The sequence below is a fragment of the Tachysurus vachellii genome, chromosome 14 (assembly GCF_030014155.1).
Source record: "Tachysurus vachellii isolate PV-2020 chromosome 14, HZAU_Pvac_v1, whole genome shotgun sequence".
In the NCBI taxonomy this organism is placed as follows: Eukaryota; Metazoa; Chordata; class Actinopteri; order Siluriformes; family Bagridae; genus Tachysurus; species Tachysurus vachellii.
In genome coordinates, this window is record NC_083473.1 from 9,495,451 (window position 1) to 9,515,410 (window position 19,960).

General features: G+C 37.9%; 1 protein-coding gene across 1 annotated transcript; it reads left to right on the forward strand.

Moving 5' to 3' along the window:
• Nucleotides 1–225: 225 nt before the first annotated feature.
• On the forward strand, nucleotides 226–18,405 carry pcdh2ac (protocadherin 2 alpha c). Its single transcript, XM_060887532.1, has 4 exons — nucleotides 226–3,310; nucleotides 5,531–5,589; nucleotides 7,710–7,795; nucleotides 15,421–18,405. The coding sequence occupies exons 1-4, from the start codon at nucleotides 722–724 to the stop codon at nucleotides 15,723–15,725; spliced, it is 3,039 nt and encodes a 1,012-aa protein (XP_060743515.1). The 5' UTR covers nucleotides 226–721; the 3' UTR covers nucleotides 15,726–18,405.
• The last annotated feature ends 1,555 nt before the right edge of the window (nucleotides 18,406–19,960 follow it).

Consider the following 19,960-nt stretch of genomic DNA (forward strand, 5'->3'; position numbering starts at 1 on the left):
CTGTGCAATGGTGTAAAAAAGATATTAATATTGTTGCAGAATTTCTAAAAAGCTGTCTTATTGAACTGGTTTACTGTTTTTTTTTTTTTAAAAAAAAAAGAAAGAAAAATCAGTGTAGGCGAGATACAGCCAAGCGTCTCAGCTACATGCACAGAGGACACACAATGGAAAAAGGGCGGCGGCACTCTCTGTGTGATTGAATTCATCGATGGTGGCGATGGGTTTTTATGAAGGCAATATAAAATGCAAATATTTTAACAAACGTCGATACAAATAGATTATTTTCTCATTTGTTTCGCAAATAGGAATTTATGGGGCGCACTTTGGCTTTAAGCGATTTGTCGCTGTTATTTTTTTTATTATTTTTTATTTTTTGTCTGTGTGTTTGATGGAGAGGGCGCAGCTCCCCCTCCCCCGCCTGTAGAGTGCAGCGAGCGCAAGGGAGGAGAGAGAAAGAAAGAGAGGGGAGAGGCTGCGGCCAACTGAGAAGAAACAATAACCAGCTTCGCTGAATATTGGGGAAAAATACAGGGTGAGGACAAAGAAGGGACCATGGACGGAGAAAGAAAATATCCGTTTAAAGTGGAAGCGGAGAGGAGATTCTGGTCCTCCTGCACATAGTCAAGGTAGAACGACGGCTCTCCCTGATTTTTGATGCCGTTGCAGAAGCAAGCACACGCCGAGCTCGAAAGGCGGAAAACAGTTTTTAATCCGTCTGCAGATGCTGTGCCAGCTGGAGATGGCTGTTGCGGGGCAATGCAGAAGCATAAATGATAGCATACGTCTTTGTTTTTATTTCGTCGTCGTTTTTGTACTGAGTGGCCTTACAAATGCACAAATTCGCTATAGCATTCCCGAGGAGCTGGAGTCCGGGTCTGTCGTTGGAGATCTCGTTCGAGATTTGGGATTGGACCTTGGAAAGCTCGCGGCTCGCCGGATCAAAATAAACTCGGACAACGCGCGGCGCTACTTCAACATTAACCACAAAACCGGTAAGCTTTCCGTCAGTGACAGGATCGACCGCGAGACTCTGTGTGAGTATAGCGGCAGCTGCCTTCTTAGCCTCGAAGTGGTATTAGAAAATCCATCCGAGACGCACAACGTGGAGGTCGAAATTTTGGATGCAAATGACAATGCGCCGCTTTTCCCCAGAGACGAGTATCAATTGGAGATCTCGGAGGCGGCACAGCCAGGCGCAAAGTTTCCTATCGAAGGCGCCCAGGACGCTGACGACGCTTCAAATTCTGTACGCCATTACCGCCTCTCTCCAAACGAACACCTTGCACTGGAATCAAACAAACCACCTGCCAGTGGAAAGCACATAGAACTCATTTTGAAAAAACCGTTTGACAGGGAGATGGTGCCATCTCATCAATTACTTCTAACTGCTTCTGACGGAGGCTCTCCCCCACGCTCTGGCACAGCGAAAATCAACGTGCGCGTTTTGGACACCAATGACAACGTGCCAAAGTTTGATAGCTCGGTGTACAAAGTAAAATTGCGGGAGAATTCACCCCATGGTGCTCTGGTGATTAAACTGAATGCTACAGACCGGGATGAAGGCACAAATGGAGAAGTTTTTTATTCCTTTAGTTCATACACACCTGAAAGGGTTCGGCAGATGTTTAGCATGGATTCAGACACTGGAGAGATTCGCGTCAGGAGTAACGTGGACTATGAGGAGACCAACAGTTATGAAATGTACATTCAGGCTATGGATAGAGGGCATGGGGCAGTCGCTGTGCACTGCAAAGTAGTTGTGGAGGTGCTGGATGTAAATGATAACCCACCTGAGATTGTACTCTCTACTCTATCCAGTCCAGTAAGGGAGGATGCTCGAGCAGACACTGGGGTGGCGCTGATTAGTGTTAATGACCGTGATTCTGGACAAAACAAACATGTCACCCTAGACATTATACCTCCTGACCTCCCATTTAAAATAAAATCATTTCGGAACCACTACACCATAGTCACAGCTGCCTTCCTGGATAGAGAGACAATACCATCATACAATGTTACAATAACAGCAGTTGATGGTGGAACCCCACCACTCTCCTCTTCAATGACTGTTCGTGTAGATGTGGCAGACGTTAATGACAACCCACCTCGTTTTGAGCAGACATCATACACTGTTTATGTTACAGAGAATAATGCTCCAAGTGCTCCTTTGTGTGAGGTAAAGGCCACAGATCCTGATGCCAATGAGAATGCACGTATCACATACACAGTCCTCAATGACAACAACCATGGGATCTCTGTGGGGTCATATGTGTCAGTCAAACCTGCCACAGGTGAGGTCTATGCCTTGCGCTCTTTTGACTTTGAGAAGCTGCGGGAGTTTCATTTCCAGGTAAAAGCTCAGGACAATGGTGTGCCACCACTGAGCCGAGTAGCAACAGTTTATGTTTATGTTATGGACTCCAATGACCACACACCATGGTTTGTCCACCCAGCAGCAAATGTTTCTCACATGGCTGAAACTATCCTTCGTAATGCTGAGGCAGGTATGCTGGTGACTCGCGTGTTGGCATGGGATGGGGATGCAGGGCAGAATGCTTGGCTACTCTACACACTTGAACATCCCCCTGAACTTGACCTGTTCAAGGTGCATGAGCACACAGGTGAGATCCGAACAACTCGTCGTGTTATAGAGGACAATTCTACAGTCTTCAGCCTCACAGTGCATGTGAAAGATCATGGACAGCCACCACGCTCTGCCTCTGCAACCATTAATGTTGCTATCATGGAGCTTCCTCCAAAAGTGGCTTCTGATCCTAAACGCATCATTAGACCCCATGGAACTCTTATTTTCTCCAGTGTTACGTTATACCTCATTGTTGCCCTCACTGCCACCACTTTTGTCTTTTTGGTCACTGTTTTTGTCCTTGCCATTGTGCGTTGCCATGCCTACTGCAGCCAACCTGATGCATGCTCCTGCTCACCTTGCTGTGGTGGATCCAAAAAGAAGACACCTAAAGAGGGTGGAAGCAATGGTGGCGGGAGTGGTGGTGGCAGTGGTGGAGCACCAGGTGGCGGTGGAGGAGGAAACCAGCAGCAACAAGCTGTGGCTCTACGAAGGGACCTTAAAGTAGAGCCACACTATATAGAGGTTCGTGGAAATGGATCTCTGACCAAAACCTACTGCTACAAGACCTGCCTAACTGCCACTTCAGGAAGTGACACATTCATGTTTTATAACATGGGACGACCTGTGAGTGGAACCTGGGGCTCCGGGGCAGAGAGATTCTTTACCAGTCAGAGCGGGCAGTTTGTACGCAGGCTTAGTATGCCAGATGCCACCGCCATACAGGTGTGTGCTACATCCACATTTTTCTGAGAGGCATTGATTTCACTGTCAGTGGTGTGTGGAATTGAGCTGATGATGTCATTGTCCCTCATGCCATGTGGGCTGAAATTACAGCAAAATTAATACAAGTATTAAAAATTTCAAATGAAATTATAACATATCATGTGTATTACATATTCATACATATGTGATGTGGTTGTTGATGAATGTTCTGAAACTATTTGTGCATTTGTCTGAATGAGCTTGTATGTTTAATTATTCTTTAAAGGTTTTCAACAATCCTTAAACATCATTTGTACTCAGTATTCCAGAAAAAAAAGCCCTCTTAACCTTCTCATGCTTGTGCTTGCTTTCATTTCCACCCTCCCTTACTCGCTCTCGTTCTCTCTTGCTCTCTCTGTTTGCACTGCAGTGCAGTCTTCAGTAGCAGTACAGCAGGGTGTGTTATATTTAGAGGTGAGAAATGCAAGCAACACCCCAGATTCGCTGTTCTCACTCTCAACACTTCAAGTAGCAATGTTGCAGCCACTGTTCCGGTCCTTCTTAAAGAAAATGTGTGACTGAATGGCTGTGACTATGATTAGTCCTTAAACTTTATTGGCTGTCATCTTTATTAAGTTACAAATGGGTTGATTGATTGTTGATGATTAGCATTAGCTTATCATTATTAAATACATGATGATCAAATCTATGATAAAATACTTGGTATACTGAGGTATTTTATTCCTCCATTCTCTGTAACACCAATATTTATGTCTGCACAATGCTGCATTAGAGTTCATGGTCACTGTTAGTGATTTGGTCCTTCTTACTTCTTACCTCAAACACTCCTACAGATGCTTCATAGAACTTTCCCTATCAGGATGTTCTGGCATAAAGGTAGTGTTGAGTTCACATTAACACAGTCAATAATTGAAGGGTAAATATAATTTTAAGTGTCCTGTTGCATCTGTTATATTTATTGAATTGGTATCTGCCTGTATAGGAAGCCATAACAAGAAAGTGGTAGTTGGTAGGAAGAAGTAATTGTTGGTTGATGCCTGTCTCTTTCATTAAATGCCAGTCATGTTTGTTCTCTCTGTGTAATTAAGTGCTGATGATGTGTGGTTCCATGGTGCTACCAGCTGATTGGATCTTTTGCTTTGGAAATAGCAGGGGGGAAATGATGTGATTGGTTAGTGCAGGGGTATGAGCACTGTTTCCAGGCGAGGTGTGTCCACTTGGCAGAGAGAGAGAGCATTAGCAGTGTAGAGAATGTGAACAAGAGACTGAGGGCAAGAAAGATCAGACTGACTATAAGATTCTGTTTTTACCTCTTTCTCTTCATATTACTCATACTAAGATATACATACACAAGATAAAGAATAAAGAATAAAGAGATGATTATTGATTTCATTGTATAACATATACCCTCTGATTATGTACATGTGACAAGCTGTTGTGAAATCTTAAATCTCAAACTGAACTTCTGAGCTCTAATAGCAAATTTCCTATAAAAAAATATAAAGGCAGCATTTCTTTTCTGAGACAGAGCATGTTTACTGTGGATGAGTGTTATATCATCATCCATTTTCTAAGGGTACACTTTCAACAGACTTAAATGAGCACATTATTCTGCTGCTTCAGGCATTGTTTTGCAGTGTTGGTTTTGAAAGAAAATTGTTTAATAATGGTTGGTATTGCAAAATGTGTTTTATGAAACACAAAAACACAAAAGCAAACATCACATATACAGAGAATTTGAGCTGCACTGATGTAACAGGCTGAAAGATCTTTGTTATGATGGACATGCATCAGACCTTTTCTGTGACATTGATTGGATTTCTCTATTCATGTGTGTTAGAGACACAGTCTGGACTACTATGGAATCATAGATTCAATTCTCATTTCCTGATTCTTACCTCCTGCTGATTTTGAGGTGTTTCAAAACATACCTCATTCTAGGTTTTTATTGTTGGCATGTTTTTTCTTTCTATGCAAACTCAGCCTTTATGAAATGAACTGCCTCTTATTTTTCTTTCACAAAAATTTAACCTCAACATGTTTATGTGTGTATAGGTGTGTATTTGCTAACCATATCCTCTGCAGGACAAGAAAGAAGAATGAAGATAACACAGCAAAATACAATTTATAATCTCTGTTGTTTAATTTAGCATTTGTTGCCCAGTATCTAACCATAGTTCTTCTTCTTCTTCTTCTTCTTCTTCTTTTTCTTCTTCGCAGCCCAAGGGTCCCAATGCAGACTGGAGATATTCAGCTTCTCTCAGAGCAGGAATGCAAAGGTAGAACTATTACAACATTTTTTCTTTTACACAAAGCTGATTAACAAACATTTAGACACTTTTAGACACCTTTGGATCTCAGTTGCACTAGCCATAGTAACTCTGGATAACTCTAGTGTCAAATTACATACGTGTAGCTATATGTTTCTAATCTGTAGAGCCCTGATAAGGGGAATTCATTGTATTCATTGTATTCTACTAAATGAAGATGAAACGGTGGGTAAATAAATGATGGAAGGCAGTTCTCCTCAAAATAGTCCATTCTAATGTACCAATGAAAAAGCAGTCTATCAGATTATCTACAAGTCACTGTTCAGTATGATATAGTGGATCTCTCAATCTGAATGAAGGTCACTCCAATAAGCACAGGGTTGTTAAGATGCATTTATCTTAATGACCACAAAGCATTCTGGGATTGCATGTTCACTGAACAGAACTGAACAGTAATATGATGAGCCAAGTACAGCTAGAAAACCTAGTCTATACTGCAGGTCTGTTTCTTTTAAGTGATAGAAGCCATCAGTACTGTCGCCATTGCAATGACTGTAAAGGTCACTGGAGACAAAACACCGGAAGGCACTCACACAGCTACTAGTACTCTATATGAACTGGGTCTATTGTGTGTGCAATTCTATAAGAGCATGGTTCTCAACTGGTGTTTAATATGATGGTATGAATACATTTTTGGCTGTGATGCATATTGGGTGAATATATATGTGTATGTCCCATGTCTGGTATATTATTTGGCATTAGTATATGAAGAACAGACTCCAACATAACGACGTCATGTTTATTGGAAGACGAACAAGAGAAGTTTGTCATGACCAAGTCAGCTTGATTATTACTGTCCACATTTCATAGACTGAACAAAAATCTTAATATATCATGCTTATTTCTACAATGCACTCTGGGTTAATTATATATTTCCCATATTCATCCTTATCACTTATAGAGCATTTAGTCGGATTTGGGAGGATTTATTATGTTAGCATTTGGTCAGTGTGAGAGGATTTGTCTGTGTCCTTACAAAAATGAAATTGAAAGATATTTTTATACACAGATTCAAGTATATCATCCAAGGGAATGACAGAAAAATAGAAGGTGCAAAGGAGAGTATAAAGTGAGAAAGAGTAGTAAGCCTTAAAAAGAAGAACCATGTTTTCCATTCCTCCTCATTAATAATGAATGAAGTCCACCTCAGTGACTCTTGTTTAGAGATTAAAATGGCTTCTACTTAGACAAACTAAAAAACAGAAGATTTTAAAATGAAGCCATACAGTCTGAATGCACAAGCATATGGTAAAATTAGTTTAAAAACAATGTTGATTATGATACAGATGTTTGAAAGGGAGATAGGGAGAAAGTGTGAGATGAGGGGGTGTTATTTTGCATCCATAGCTGCGTAACACATATTTTTCAGAAATATAGAAAAAGAGACAGCACACTAAAATGGAGGCCATCTAGTTTGCATTCTGCAATCAGTTACTCATTTCTCACTCTTTTTTATGTACAGTATATCTCCTCATTTGCACCTTTTGTTGTTTCTTGACATTTTTTCTTATATTACTGTATATAATATGGTTGATCCAACATGATGCCACAATAAAAAAAAAATCCTGACAAGCTCCAAATTGTTAACAAAGCAAGGAGGTGGGTTTGCAGATTTATCTTTTCTTAGAATTTCATTCTTATCCAGTTAAATAGCTCATGTTTGTTTGGAAATGTCTGGAATATGAGCAAGGTCCAGGTGATTTATGTTTGTCTATATTTAAATTAGCAAAATGCACATTATTGGGACGCATTTAGATTTTTCCTTGAGCCCTTGATTTTAGGGAAACAAATCTCAACTAAGATAATCACACCTGCTTGACAAACTTATCAAAAGGGTTTTTCCTGAAATTTAGCTTGGCAGAGGAAGACAGGTTTGCAATACAGGATAAACAGGCGTTTCAGCTAGAATTTCATTGGGTTGCCATCTGGGTTGTCATCATTCCTCTGACTGAAATAAAGCTCTGTTTGGCGCTTTTACATCACTGTGAATGCAAACTCAGAGAGATTGATGCAGCATTTCATATTTTTTGTGTGTGTCTTTGTGTGTCTGTGTCTGTTTACATTTTCAGCTCAGTCCATATGGAGGAGTCATCTGTGATGCAGGGGGCTCAGGGCGTTCTGGTCCAGAACTGGCCTACTGTCTCCAGTGCTCCTGGTAAGACACCATCCTGTCAAAATTCTGCTTTATACCAGTTCACCAGAAGGTGAATAGTGTGTGCTGTCATACTTATATTTAATAATAATATTATATTTTTAGATATTGTTACTTTCAGTATATCTTTTATTGTCTATTCTGCACTGACTTTTATTGCTCCCACATCTTCCTTTCCCATAAAATACCCCCAAATAAGTTTCTCTCATATTTCCCTGCAGTTGTTTCTGAATTACTGAAATGGCTCTAATTTGAAGCTGAAAATAACTCTAAGGCCAGGAGCTAGCATGATGATGATGCATCCTAAATGACAGTTATTTAGAAAACTGAAATGAATACCCTAGAGTGTAATGTAACTGTACTTAGAATATAGAACACAGAAAAACAGCTATTTACTGAAAAAATAATTACAGAAATTGGTTTATTGTGCTTTTATTAAATTACATTAGAATCTGAAGCGATTAATGGCATCATAAAGTAAAATGTTTATGGCAAACACCTTAATTAAAGCACAGTATGACAGACTAGTATGACACAATTAAGGTATTAGATTCTATCCTCCCTAATGTTCATTAAAGACAGAGAAAGAGACAACTAGAAAGAAATATCTAAATACATAAAGGTACTAGTTACTCTAATTACTCTAGCTCTGATCAAATATAAAATAATGCATGTTTAAGACATGTTATGACAGGACTTGATGCAAGTGGTGATGGTTATCTCTGTGAAAGGAAAAACAAATTGAAGAATTAACACAACAAAAGACTGACAAGGGCTTAGTGTGGAAATGTAATTAAGACAGACATGTTTACAGTGCTCAACACAGGCCTGTTTAACACACACACTTTGATTATTAATCACAGTCAGTCACAAAGACATTGCTGAACAAATTAAACACACCAACTCCTATCATGAGAGAATGAAATCGGTGCTAAAGCTACAGGACCTTTAACACAAATGCATCTTCTTAATACATGCATCTTCTTTCCTTCAAAGTCATCTTCTCTAATTCTTAAAAGCTCCGAAGGTTATAATTGTCATAGGGTCAGTTTGGAATGTGCAAGATGAAATTATGTGATTTATCAGAGAGAGAAGAGAAGAGACGTCTAGATTGGTTAACAGAGATAGAGAACAAGAGAGAGAAACAGAAAACAAAATGACACTAAAATATGAAATATAATATAGTTTGAAAGGATGGAGATGGAGGAGAAAATGAGATGAGGGGCCTAAAAGATAGGCAGACCAAGTGGGAAAGGGAGAGGAGGACAGTGTAATTACTTGGTTTATGAAAGATCAGTTTGTTCTAATTAAGTCAGTGCTGATGACATAGAGCAAAGAGTGTTTGAAAGAAGTAGCTGTGATCTCTCTCTCTCTCTCTCTCTCTCTCTCTCTCTCTCTCTCTCTCTCTCTCTCTCTCTCTCTCTGGCATGACCATTAATTAACTTTCAAGTTTATAAGTTACAGCCCAATTTAAGCTACAGTACAGTTCTTATAGAAGAGAAAATGTTAAAGGGATTTAGATACTGTAGGTTGAGCAATTCATCAGACAAATAACAGTGTCAGCTGAGTTATTTGCCACAGAGAAGAAGTAAGTCAGCAAGGGTTATGTTTAAAGTAAAAAAAAAAACAGGTGCAGAGTGGCTTAGTGTTGAGAATATTTGCCTTGATCCCTACCACCTTACTGTTTTGAAGGTTTACTCTGGGCTCTCCAGTTTTTCTCACACAGTCCAAAGCCTTGCATTGTAGGCTGATTGGCATCCTTAAATTGACTATGGTATAAGAGTGGTGTAATTATGATTCTTTACTTGTTTACTTTAATTTTGTTACCAGCTTGTACCACTTCTTGTGCCTCGAGTCCCCTAGGATAAGCCCCAGACTCCCAGTGACCCTATGTTGGATAAACAGTACAGAAATGAATAGATGGATGTGGAAAAAACACTTCTTGTTATATGTGTGTATTTATTGTTGAAATATAAGAAGAGAGCTTCCTTCATCCAGATTGATATAATTACAATAAGAGAATTGCACTGCTTTTTCCCTGGGACTTCATGTGTAGCATGTTTTGAGAAAAATATAGGGGCACTGAGAGAGGTACCAAGAAGGGGTCTGCAATGGCTGCTGTTACTAGGGAGAATGAGAGAGAGAGGGTGGAGTAAGACATATCGAGGGCTTAAAGCATTATTCTCTATCAGTGTCTTTGCCTTAGCCACTAGAAGTGGCAGTTTCCACAGCAACCATTCATTCCCTCAGTTAGAGCACAGAGAGAGAGAGAGAGAGAGAGAGAGAGAGAGAGAGAGAGAGAGAGAGAAGTGGTAGAGGGAGGGAGGGAGGGAGGGAGGGAGGGAGAAGTGTGGTGTTGTTGTTGTCACCTAAACAAAGGCCAGGTAGGTGTTATGTGAAATACAGGACAGATGAATATGTTAAAGTTGGCATGACAAAGGATCATCATGTTCAAAATTATGATTTAAATAAAACTTAAATTATAGTAAATAAAAGAAAGACTTACGGTATTCACTCATTATCGATTTTATTTGGAACACCTATTCATCCTCTCATTCATGCAGTTACCTAATCAGCCAATTATGTATATAATCAAAAAAAAAAAACATTCAGATACAGGTCAAGAGCCTCATTTATGTTTACATCAAGCATTAGAATGAAGAAAAAGTTTGATCTTGTGACTTTGATCATGGCTTTTTGTTGGTATCAGATGGGCTTATTCAAGTGTTTCTTAAGTGCTGATCTACTGGGATTTTAACTTTCTCTTGAGTTTATATAGAATAGTGTGACAGAAACAATGAGTGAGTGACAGTTCTGGGGGTGAGTATTGGAGGGAACTGGCTAGTTTGGTTGCAGTTACCAGGAAGGATATAGTAAGTCAAAACTTTGACACTTGATTTATATTGACTACAGCAGCAGAAGAGCTCACTGGGTTCCACCCCTGTTGACCAAGAACAAGTATCTGAGGCTATCATGGGCACAGCCTCACGCAAGCTGTACAATTGAAGATTAGGAAAAAACATTACCTGATCTTTTTCCTGTCTTGAACTGTCCAGATTGGGTTAGTCTGTGCCTATGATAGTCTCAAATTATTCTTCTTGTCTAATAGGAGTGTAATTTGCTATAGTATTTTGCTGTTTAATGTCCGATGTAAAGTGTGGCTATTTGAGCTACAATAGACTTCCTGTAATTCTTCTTTTTTTTATCTTTCTCATCAACAAGGTGTTTCAGCCTGCAGACCCTTTCCATGCAGGATGTTTTTTTTTCTTTCTGACAATTCTATTTAAATGCTAGTGACTATTGTGTGTAAAAATCCCAGTAGATTAGAGTTTCTGTAATCTGGAACCAATACCACACCATGGCTAAAATCACAAACTTACATTTCATGTGATCTCTTGACTTGTATCTACACGGATTGTGTGCATTATGCTGCAGCCACATGATTGACTGATTGGATAACTGCAAAAATGAGCAGGTGTACAGGTGTTCCTTTTAAAGTACAACATTTAATTTAACATTTATTCACTTCACTCTTGTCTGAGGTTGCTTACAAAAGAGGAAATAGAAGCAATGCAATATATTATGCGTGTATGGATATTTACACTATATGACCAAAAGTAAGGACACTTGACCAGTCACACCCATATGTCCTCCCTTTGCTCTTGTAACAGCATCCTCTCTATTGGGAAGGCTTTCCACTAGATTCTGGAGTGTGGTTCTGGGCTTTTGCCCATTCAGCCACAAGTGCATTAGTGAGGCTAGGAACTAATGTTGGGCAAGGAGGCTTGGCAGGCTGTCAGCATTACAATTTATCCCAAAGATGTTCAGTGAGATTGAGGATTCAATGTGGGCCACTCAGCCTTTTTCACTCCAGCCTTTGCAAGCCATATCTTTACTGACCTCACTTTTTTCACAGGGACATTGTCATACTGGAACAGGTTTGGGCTAGTCTCATTAAATGCAATCAAGGAAAATATTAAAGTACAGCATACAAAACATTCCAACACTCTGGGAAAGGCCCTCATATGGTTGTGATAGTCAACTGTCCACAAACATTTTTGCCATGAATAAAATGATTAGCAAATTTAAGATTAATGAATGATATATTCCTTAGTTAACAAGACCAAAAATGTAGTACTTGCAAAAACAGGTAAGGAGAAAAGCTGATGGAATGTGAGCAAGCAAAGAGAGAAAGGGAAGAGCTAGAGAGGTGGATGATTCTGACCTTTTCCATTCTGGCAATTTAAAGCTCTGTAGGTGTGCCAACCTGCACTGCCCTATGACTCAGAACTCACACATTATGCCATATGCCGACATATGGGCAAACACATAAGGTAAATCTCTAGTGCTTTAGAACATTGGAGCAAGAGTCTACACTAGAATCCATCAGAATTATATGAGCATCAGTTTATGAACACTATGCAAAACATATTTGTTCTCCACTTCTAACTGTATAGGTTTGTCCTTTCACTGTATGATGTTAATTATTCATAATTATTTATTAATTTTAGAATTGATGTTCTTAATAAAAATAATCAGTCTTTTTAATCACAAATATTTCACCTATGGTAAGGCCACACACAGTGGGTTTCTTGGCTGCATTTACACAAAGCCTGTCTGTACCATCTGCTGTGCTTTATCAGGATTGCTGAAGCCAGACCTAGGTGTGGCATATCTTCTCAAAAGACATTCACACACACAGAGCATTATCTACAATAGCTGTAATTAATAGGGCATTATACATAGCAAAACATAACACACATATACACATATGTGTATGTGTTTATATTTTGTTTAAACTGTATTGTGCACTTTTTGCACAATACAGATCATTAACCTACTAGCTTTCATGTCAAATTATTGATGATGAAAAACTCCACCAAAAGTACACAATATTTTCAAAATATAGTGTTTGCTTGTTTGTTTGTTTTGTTTTGTTTTTCTTATGAATGTGGCCTAAAAGCTTATGGCTAGTTTGTGCAAAATTTCACATCTTCAGAAATGTAGAGTGAGCATAGAAGGAATACATTTCACCCTTTATGTCCTTCTCATCCTTCTGCCCTTCAACTACAAAGAAAACAAGAAAGCATGAAATAAAACCAATCCATAAATATACCAATGTATGATACCTGAGAGTGATATCAGAGACAGATTGTTAGACCAAGGATTTTAGAGCAGATACTAGATCTCTCTAGCAATTGATTTTTATCTGTGCACAGAGAAATAAACAGAAATGAATACATAATACCTAAAGATAAATGACTACAGAGACCCAGTTTGTGTATGTGCAAGTGTGTGAGAGATTATTTGGTTTGATCCGCATTATGTTTTTTATTAGGCAGACCAGCCACGCTGTAATAATTTTTATAGCAGTTATATTGCTTATTAAACCTATGTCAATAATCTGAGGACATACTCAGTGTCTCCACATGCTACATTAAATACAAGGTCAAATATTCGGGGCATAAATTGTTTTTCTTCTCTCATATTCATAGCAAAGGCAAGCAATGATGATGGTTGCTATTCTGGCAGAGTGGACCACATGTCCCTTAACCTCAATGCAAGTAAAGAGGAGAGATACATTGTCAGACAGTCATATAAAATAAAAAATAATTAGAAATGAATTCTCTCTCTCTCTCTCTCTCTCTCTCTCTCTCTCTCTCTCTCTCTCTCTCTCTCTCTCTCTCTTTCTCTCTCACTCTCTCTCTCTCTCTCTCGCTCTCTTTGTGGTTTAAACAAGAGTATACACACATTCTTTCTGGGATTAAATGATACAGAGCAGAGTGTTATTTAAATAAATTACAACAACCATACTCTATTACAATAATCAAGAAAGGGGAAAAAAAGAGAAAAGCCCCTGTTCCATTTGGGGTGAATTTTCCTTTCAGTAAAGTGCAAATATATGCCAATCAATTTGTCAACATTTATCAATCAACATATATTAATTTGCCTTTTTTTCTTGATGGGAAAAGAAAGATTAATATGCTGCAGTAGAACTTGAGAGGTATTCTCCATCAGTGCTGTTCATTCTGCTGTAGTAAGCACATTCTGGAAAGAAACGCTATAAGGAAACATAAAAAAGAACAACTCCTGCTTGCAGACATGGTCATTCACACACCACTGCACGCAGTCTTTAACACTACTAGTAATACATGATAAGCCTAAAATAGGAATAGAGAAAGGAAGAGATTGAGCTCCGTTGGGTGTATGAAAAAGGAAGTTTTAAAAAGTAGGCCACAGTTGTGTTGATTAATCTTGACTGGTATGTGTCGCTAGTGGTAGAATAGGGCAGTTCTTTGAAAGCATGTATGCGACTGAAGGATTATACTGTACAACAAAATGAAATCAGGCTCAGACAATGACAATATAGACACAAGGATGTGACAAATGAGTAATTTTTGTACTCCACCCTAGGAATATACTATGATATAATACTATGTCCATAGTCATATCTAGCTGTATTCTCACCCATGACATTGGTGACCACATTGCAGATATGTCAGTGTTTTTAAAAAGCTATGTTTTTGTGCCATATACCATAATTCATGCTTTTAGTATTTTGAAGAGCAATGGGGAAAAGATGTGTTTTGGTCAGAAAGACAGTTTTAGAGTGGGTGGAAAATATCAAGGCTAAGAAGCATTTTACATTATTTTTGTTGGTGTGGACTAGTTGGTAATATGTAGCTAAACAGTGACATATAAGCTTACATTTACATAAACATAAAAAAAATATATACAAAAAATTTGACAGGTTATTTTTTACTAACCAGCATTTAGCATAATGTTAATGTTGGCTAGTTCACATACACTTGTTCATGCTAGCTAACTTGTGAAAAGTTAGATTACTAAAATTAACCAACAGGTAAGTTGGTTATTATTAGCTATTTGTAGATAACATTTTGTTTAATAACCATACTATTAACTAGTCTATTGCAATTAGTGCATTAGTTACATTGCACTAATAGCATTCTGTTCTAGTGGCTTCTCTAAGGTGACATTTTCCTCTAGCAGTCTACTGAGATAGCAGTAATTTATAGTGCACATGCACACACACATACACACAAATTGCAGACCACCATGGTGACTCATGTTAACCCACAGACAGCCTGTGCTGGATCAGAATTTGCCTCCTTCCCTTTTGTCTGTGCGCAAACAGACTACTGCTTCTTCCTCTTATGCCAATGTTCTAAGCTACACAGTGACACTTAAACACGTGGGTCCTTCCCTTTCTATAGCCACATTATAAGAGGTTACTCGGTAAACTTAGTTCTGATTGATGTTGTGTATGTATCCACGTGTGTGTTACTCTTTGCCTTCCTGTCAGTGTGTGTTTACCTCTGTTAAAATATCAGCCTTTCTTCTCTGACCTTTCTATTTCAATGCTGTAATGGGTTGGACCTGACATGTAATCCTGTGCGGCTGGATCCTGGTCCATTCTGTGCCTTGGCTGTTGAATACTGTGTACTTATCAGTGCTTGTTGTTATACAAGACATTCTTTGAAATGTGTACACAATGCAGTGGTATTTATGACATGACAGTGAACCTTTGTTTTACATTTATTTAAATCCTTTTCTAAACTGAAATGTCTATTAAATTAACATAATATTTTTCTGTCTGTCTGTGGTAGATAATGAGGGTGGTGAGGTGTCTCCTCCTGTAGGCGCTGGTGTGGACAGTAACAGCTGGCATTTTCGGTATGGTCCAGGCCCTGGCATGCCCCCTCAGCATCTGAAGCCAGGTGAAGTTCCACCTGAAGCTTTCATCATTCCTGGCTCTCCTGCCATCATCTCCATCAGACAGGGGCAGGATGGTGATGATAAGAGTGACTTCATCACTTTTGGCAAGAAAGAGGAGGCCAAGAAGAAGAAAAAGAAGAAGAAGGAAAAAGAGAAGAAAGACAAGAAGGAAAAAGGGAAAGATGATGATGACTAGAAATAGATATTATACACATATATATATAAGACAGAGATCTCAACAGGGCTCATGATGGAACTGATTAATAAGGTGATAGGTGACGACTATGTTTATTTTCTTAATTTATGTACTAAAACAAATATTCTTTGCTGAGTCAACTTTCAAAATTGCTGTCAAAATTGGCTGTACATAACTCAATTCACTTTGATCAAATTATTGATTAGTTTTCCTCCATGCTCACAGTGCCTGACCACCCAATTTTCTCAAAAGACAACCGTGAGATATAACAAGATTACTGTTGACACCTCTGTCTTATTTATGATTGTGGTTTCAGTTTTCTGTTCTCAGAAAGGAAGACAAAATCAGACTTAAAAAGGTTACAAGCAGTGCACCACTTCTGATTATCAAGATACGTATCAAAAATATAAAAAAAGGAAAAAAAGATGAACAAGTTAGGAACAGAAAAGGATAAGCTTTGATACTGGAAGTGGATTGCATGCTGGTGTAAATATGGTGCCAACAGAGAAGTTGTGTGCCATGTTGTAAAGAAAAACTGGTTTACTATGAAGAAACAGTGCTAAACTAATGCTTCTGCTTGCTCTGCTTTATGTTTGTGTATACACTATGGAGAAGTATCTCAAATCAATAAGGAATATGTGGATATACCACCTGACACCCAGCAGCAAAATAAATAAGAAAGATAAAACAGCGGTGAATGGTATAAAGCAAGCACATTATGATTACCAGCACTCTCTCCCAGTCATTATAAGCGCATTATCTGAGAATCTAAAAATGTAACACTCATGCACATGCTTGTACAGGGTCAAAAGTTAACACTCCACTAATGATAGCTTCACTTTTGTTGTGCCTATGTTTGTTTTTTCAAAGATGCAGCTTTGCCTCAGTAAATTTTAGTATGTATTTAAGCACAGGGCAAAAATGGAGGAACTAATGTCTGGCAAAAAAGCAGAAGAGATTTGGTGCATGTAGTGGTAACTAAGCTACATAAACAACAAAGAATGATTAAAGACTAAAATAATAATGTGTGTGGTGTTGCTAAGATGGGTAGCTGATATAGTTGTACAATACATGTAAAAAAAAACAAAAAAAACAGTGTTAGTGCTAATGTACACAACATGCAACCATCACCCTGAAAATTTTCAGCGACCTGAAGTGTATGCTTTGAATGTTTGGTATCGCTGCCCTTGAGCCTGTTTTTTTATTAAACCTTAAACTCTGATCTTTAATCTATTTTTGTGCCTGCTTTCTCATCTAACATGAGGATGTGGTGTATGGATTTGTCCTATACAAAATACCTTTGCCTTTCTGGTTGGAAGGCTAAAAAATGTTCAGCTGACTTAGATAACAAATTAGGCTTACTCTTGAGTGTTGTTTTAGCAAACAAAACTGTTTTTTAAGATCTGATTTTATAAGCTTTAATTGATCTGTATTGCATTTGTACAGCTCATCTTTTGCTCTCTCTGACTCTTTCTACCTTGCTTTATGCTCTGTTCTGTTTTGAATGTTGAATAGGACAGCTCCAGTCATTGTACTTCAACCAGTACACTGAACATCACTCCTCTCAGTGTGTAAGTGTGTCACCAGTGAACAGTATAATGGATGCCGGTCCTTGTATTTCACTGCTTGTATTTGTCGAGGGTAGACTGGAGGAAACAGAAGGGAGAGTCAAAGAATGGTCAGGGGGTGGAGTTTCAGCAGAGCATGACATGATGTGAAGTGGCAGTTTTACCTATTTGAAATTCATTTTTTCCTGTTGCTCTACATAGGAAATTGAACTGAGAAGGTTACTGAATTACTGCAGTACAAAGTCTAAAAATCAACTGACTCCACCCCATATTCTAATCTTTGCACTGAAAGCTTCATGCTTTTGCTTCATTGGATCTCTCCCCCTGTCTGTTTACACTGTACAACCTCATGACTTAAACCAATGTCACAGTGGCTCAGCTGTGACTGCTGCATGACCTAACAAGAAAGGAATCTCTTACTAGATAGATATATATGAATATACATATAGATTGCTATAATTTTGCTATTTTTGTTTCTTATTTGTATTCCATTACATTCACAAGAGATTTGCATATTGTACTGTCTCTGCCAAGCCTTTGCATAATGATATTTTCCTCACCCACTCAGAGTGTACATCTACCATGTTACTAAGCCTTCTACTTATTTGTAACTGCTTTATAGTGTGATGCCCTAAAGCTCCTGCTCAATTTGCTGTTTTTTGAGTTTGCTTTTGGAAACTAAATGCGAAAAAAAAAACACATTTGTGTATGGCTTTGACATACTGATCTAACACTTTATTATTGTAACTAAATTACTATGTATGACAACACTATCTCTTTTCCTTCACCTTTCCCTTTGAAGGATAAAAAGCTTGAAAAAAAATGATGTAAAATACAGTATATGTAGTGTATGCTTGTACCTAGTGAGCCATCATACGATCATTATTTCTCAGTGTCTGGTAGTGGTCAGTAGGTGGTAAAGCACTGTCCAAATGGGCAGGGCTCATCTGTTGTATCTTTTGTACACCTGCTCATCAAACTGTGACAGTGAAGTAGTAAAATCCATTTCTCTCTTTCTCTTTTCTATTTCATTTTGATGAACAAGGTGGTACAGTGTTTTGTTTAATGAATCACCAAAAACAAATAAAGTTTGCTTTCTTAATAATGTGAAACATGATCAACACCTTATTTCTTTCTGTGACAAAACAGATATACGGTTTTATTAGAATTCTTACAGATCATTGTGCAAAATTATTGTATTCAAGATGTATTTATCTTCTACTTTACTTTAATAACCATAGATTTTCATATAGGGGTTTATTGTTTGTATATTGTGTATCCTTTTTGCTGAATAAACTATCAGTGGTCACCATATAATCCTAAAACTGGTACTCCCCAAGTGAGGAATTTAATAAACAAATACAAATTTACAATTTTATTTAAATAACATTTTCAAATTTAAATCAAAATTAAAATATATTTTACAATTTTGGCATTTGGCAAATATGGTAAATATGATACCTTTAACTCACTGCAAAACTCAAAGTGAAAATAATAATTTCCACCAGATATCACACATTACATCCCTCATTTAAAAATTACATTTAAAGACATTACAAGTAAAAAAAAAAAATATATGTTAATTTAACCTTTTCCCCCTGAACACCATTACCTGAAACTTAAACTAAAAAGGCTTTTGCTCATCACACTTGTCATAATTGTCATGCTGATGCCTGAACAGATTTCTTTATTTATCAAGTAACCAAAATCACTTAAAAACACAATAAACGATTTTCCGTTAAATTTTCCTTGAATAATTTCAATTCTCAATATGCAGTTTTGCAGATTTATCAGTGGTTGAACTTTAATGCAGCAAAGACTGATAGCTAACTATTACTATAAATTACTTGCAATAATGTTCATAAACCATTGATAGCAATAACCACTAGTATTAAAGTGTAAAAAATTCTTAGTGAAAATACTGTATTTTAAATAAAACTTATAATATGCCCTGTGTCTGTGCAAGTTTTTCTGGCTTTTCCGGTTTCCTCCCAAAAACATGCCAAAAGATAAATCATTCAATTTTTTTGTATGAATGGCACCCTGCAAATATAACGTGTATTCCTATCCTCATGCTCAGTGTTCCTGAGATAGAGTCAGGATCCACTCTGATGATAAAAAACATACAATACAATGCAATATAATATTTTATATTTATATAATATAAATGTGGCTTAGTGGGTAGCAAGATTTCCTCACACCTCTGGGGTGGGGTTTTGACTCCTGCCTCCACCCTGCATGTATGTTTCTGGGCTTTCCTTCAGGTACTCCGGTTTCCTACCCCTGTCCAAAGACATGCATTGTAAGTTGATTGGCATATCTAAATTGTCTGTAGTGTGTGAATGGGTGATTGCGATGTGATTGTGCCCTCCCTGTAAACCTGTATAGGATAAGTATGGTGTTTTTATGCTCCCGTGTTTTGTGTTTTAGTGGCAATTATCTAAATAGTTTGCAAGGGTTAAATAAATATTCTTTTCAGTATATTAAAGAAACATTTTTCATTTTCTAGTTTGTTCTAACACAAACACAGAAGCTGACACTCAGTGCCAAACTGACAGACTGCTGCCTCTGATGATTGAATATGGCATAAACTTAATGGATCTGTAAGCTCCAAACAATATCTATTTTATAATTAGATACATACAGTTGGAGCAGATTATTGCAGCA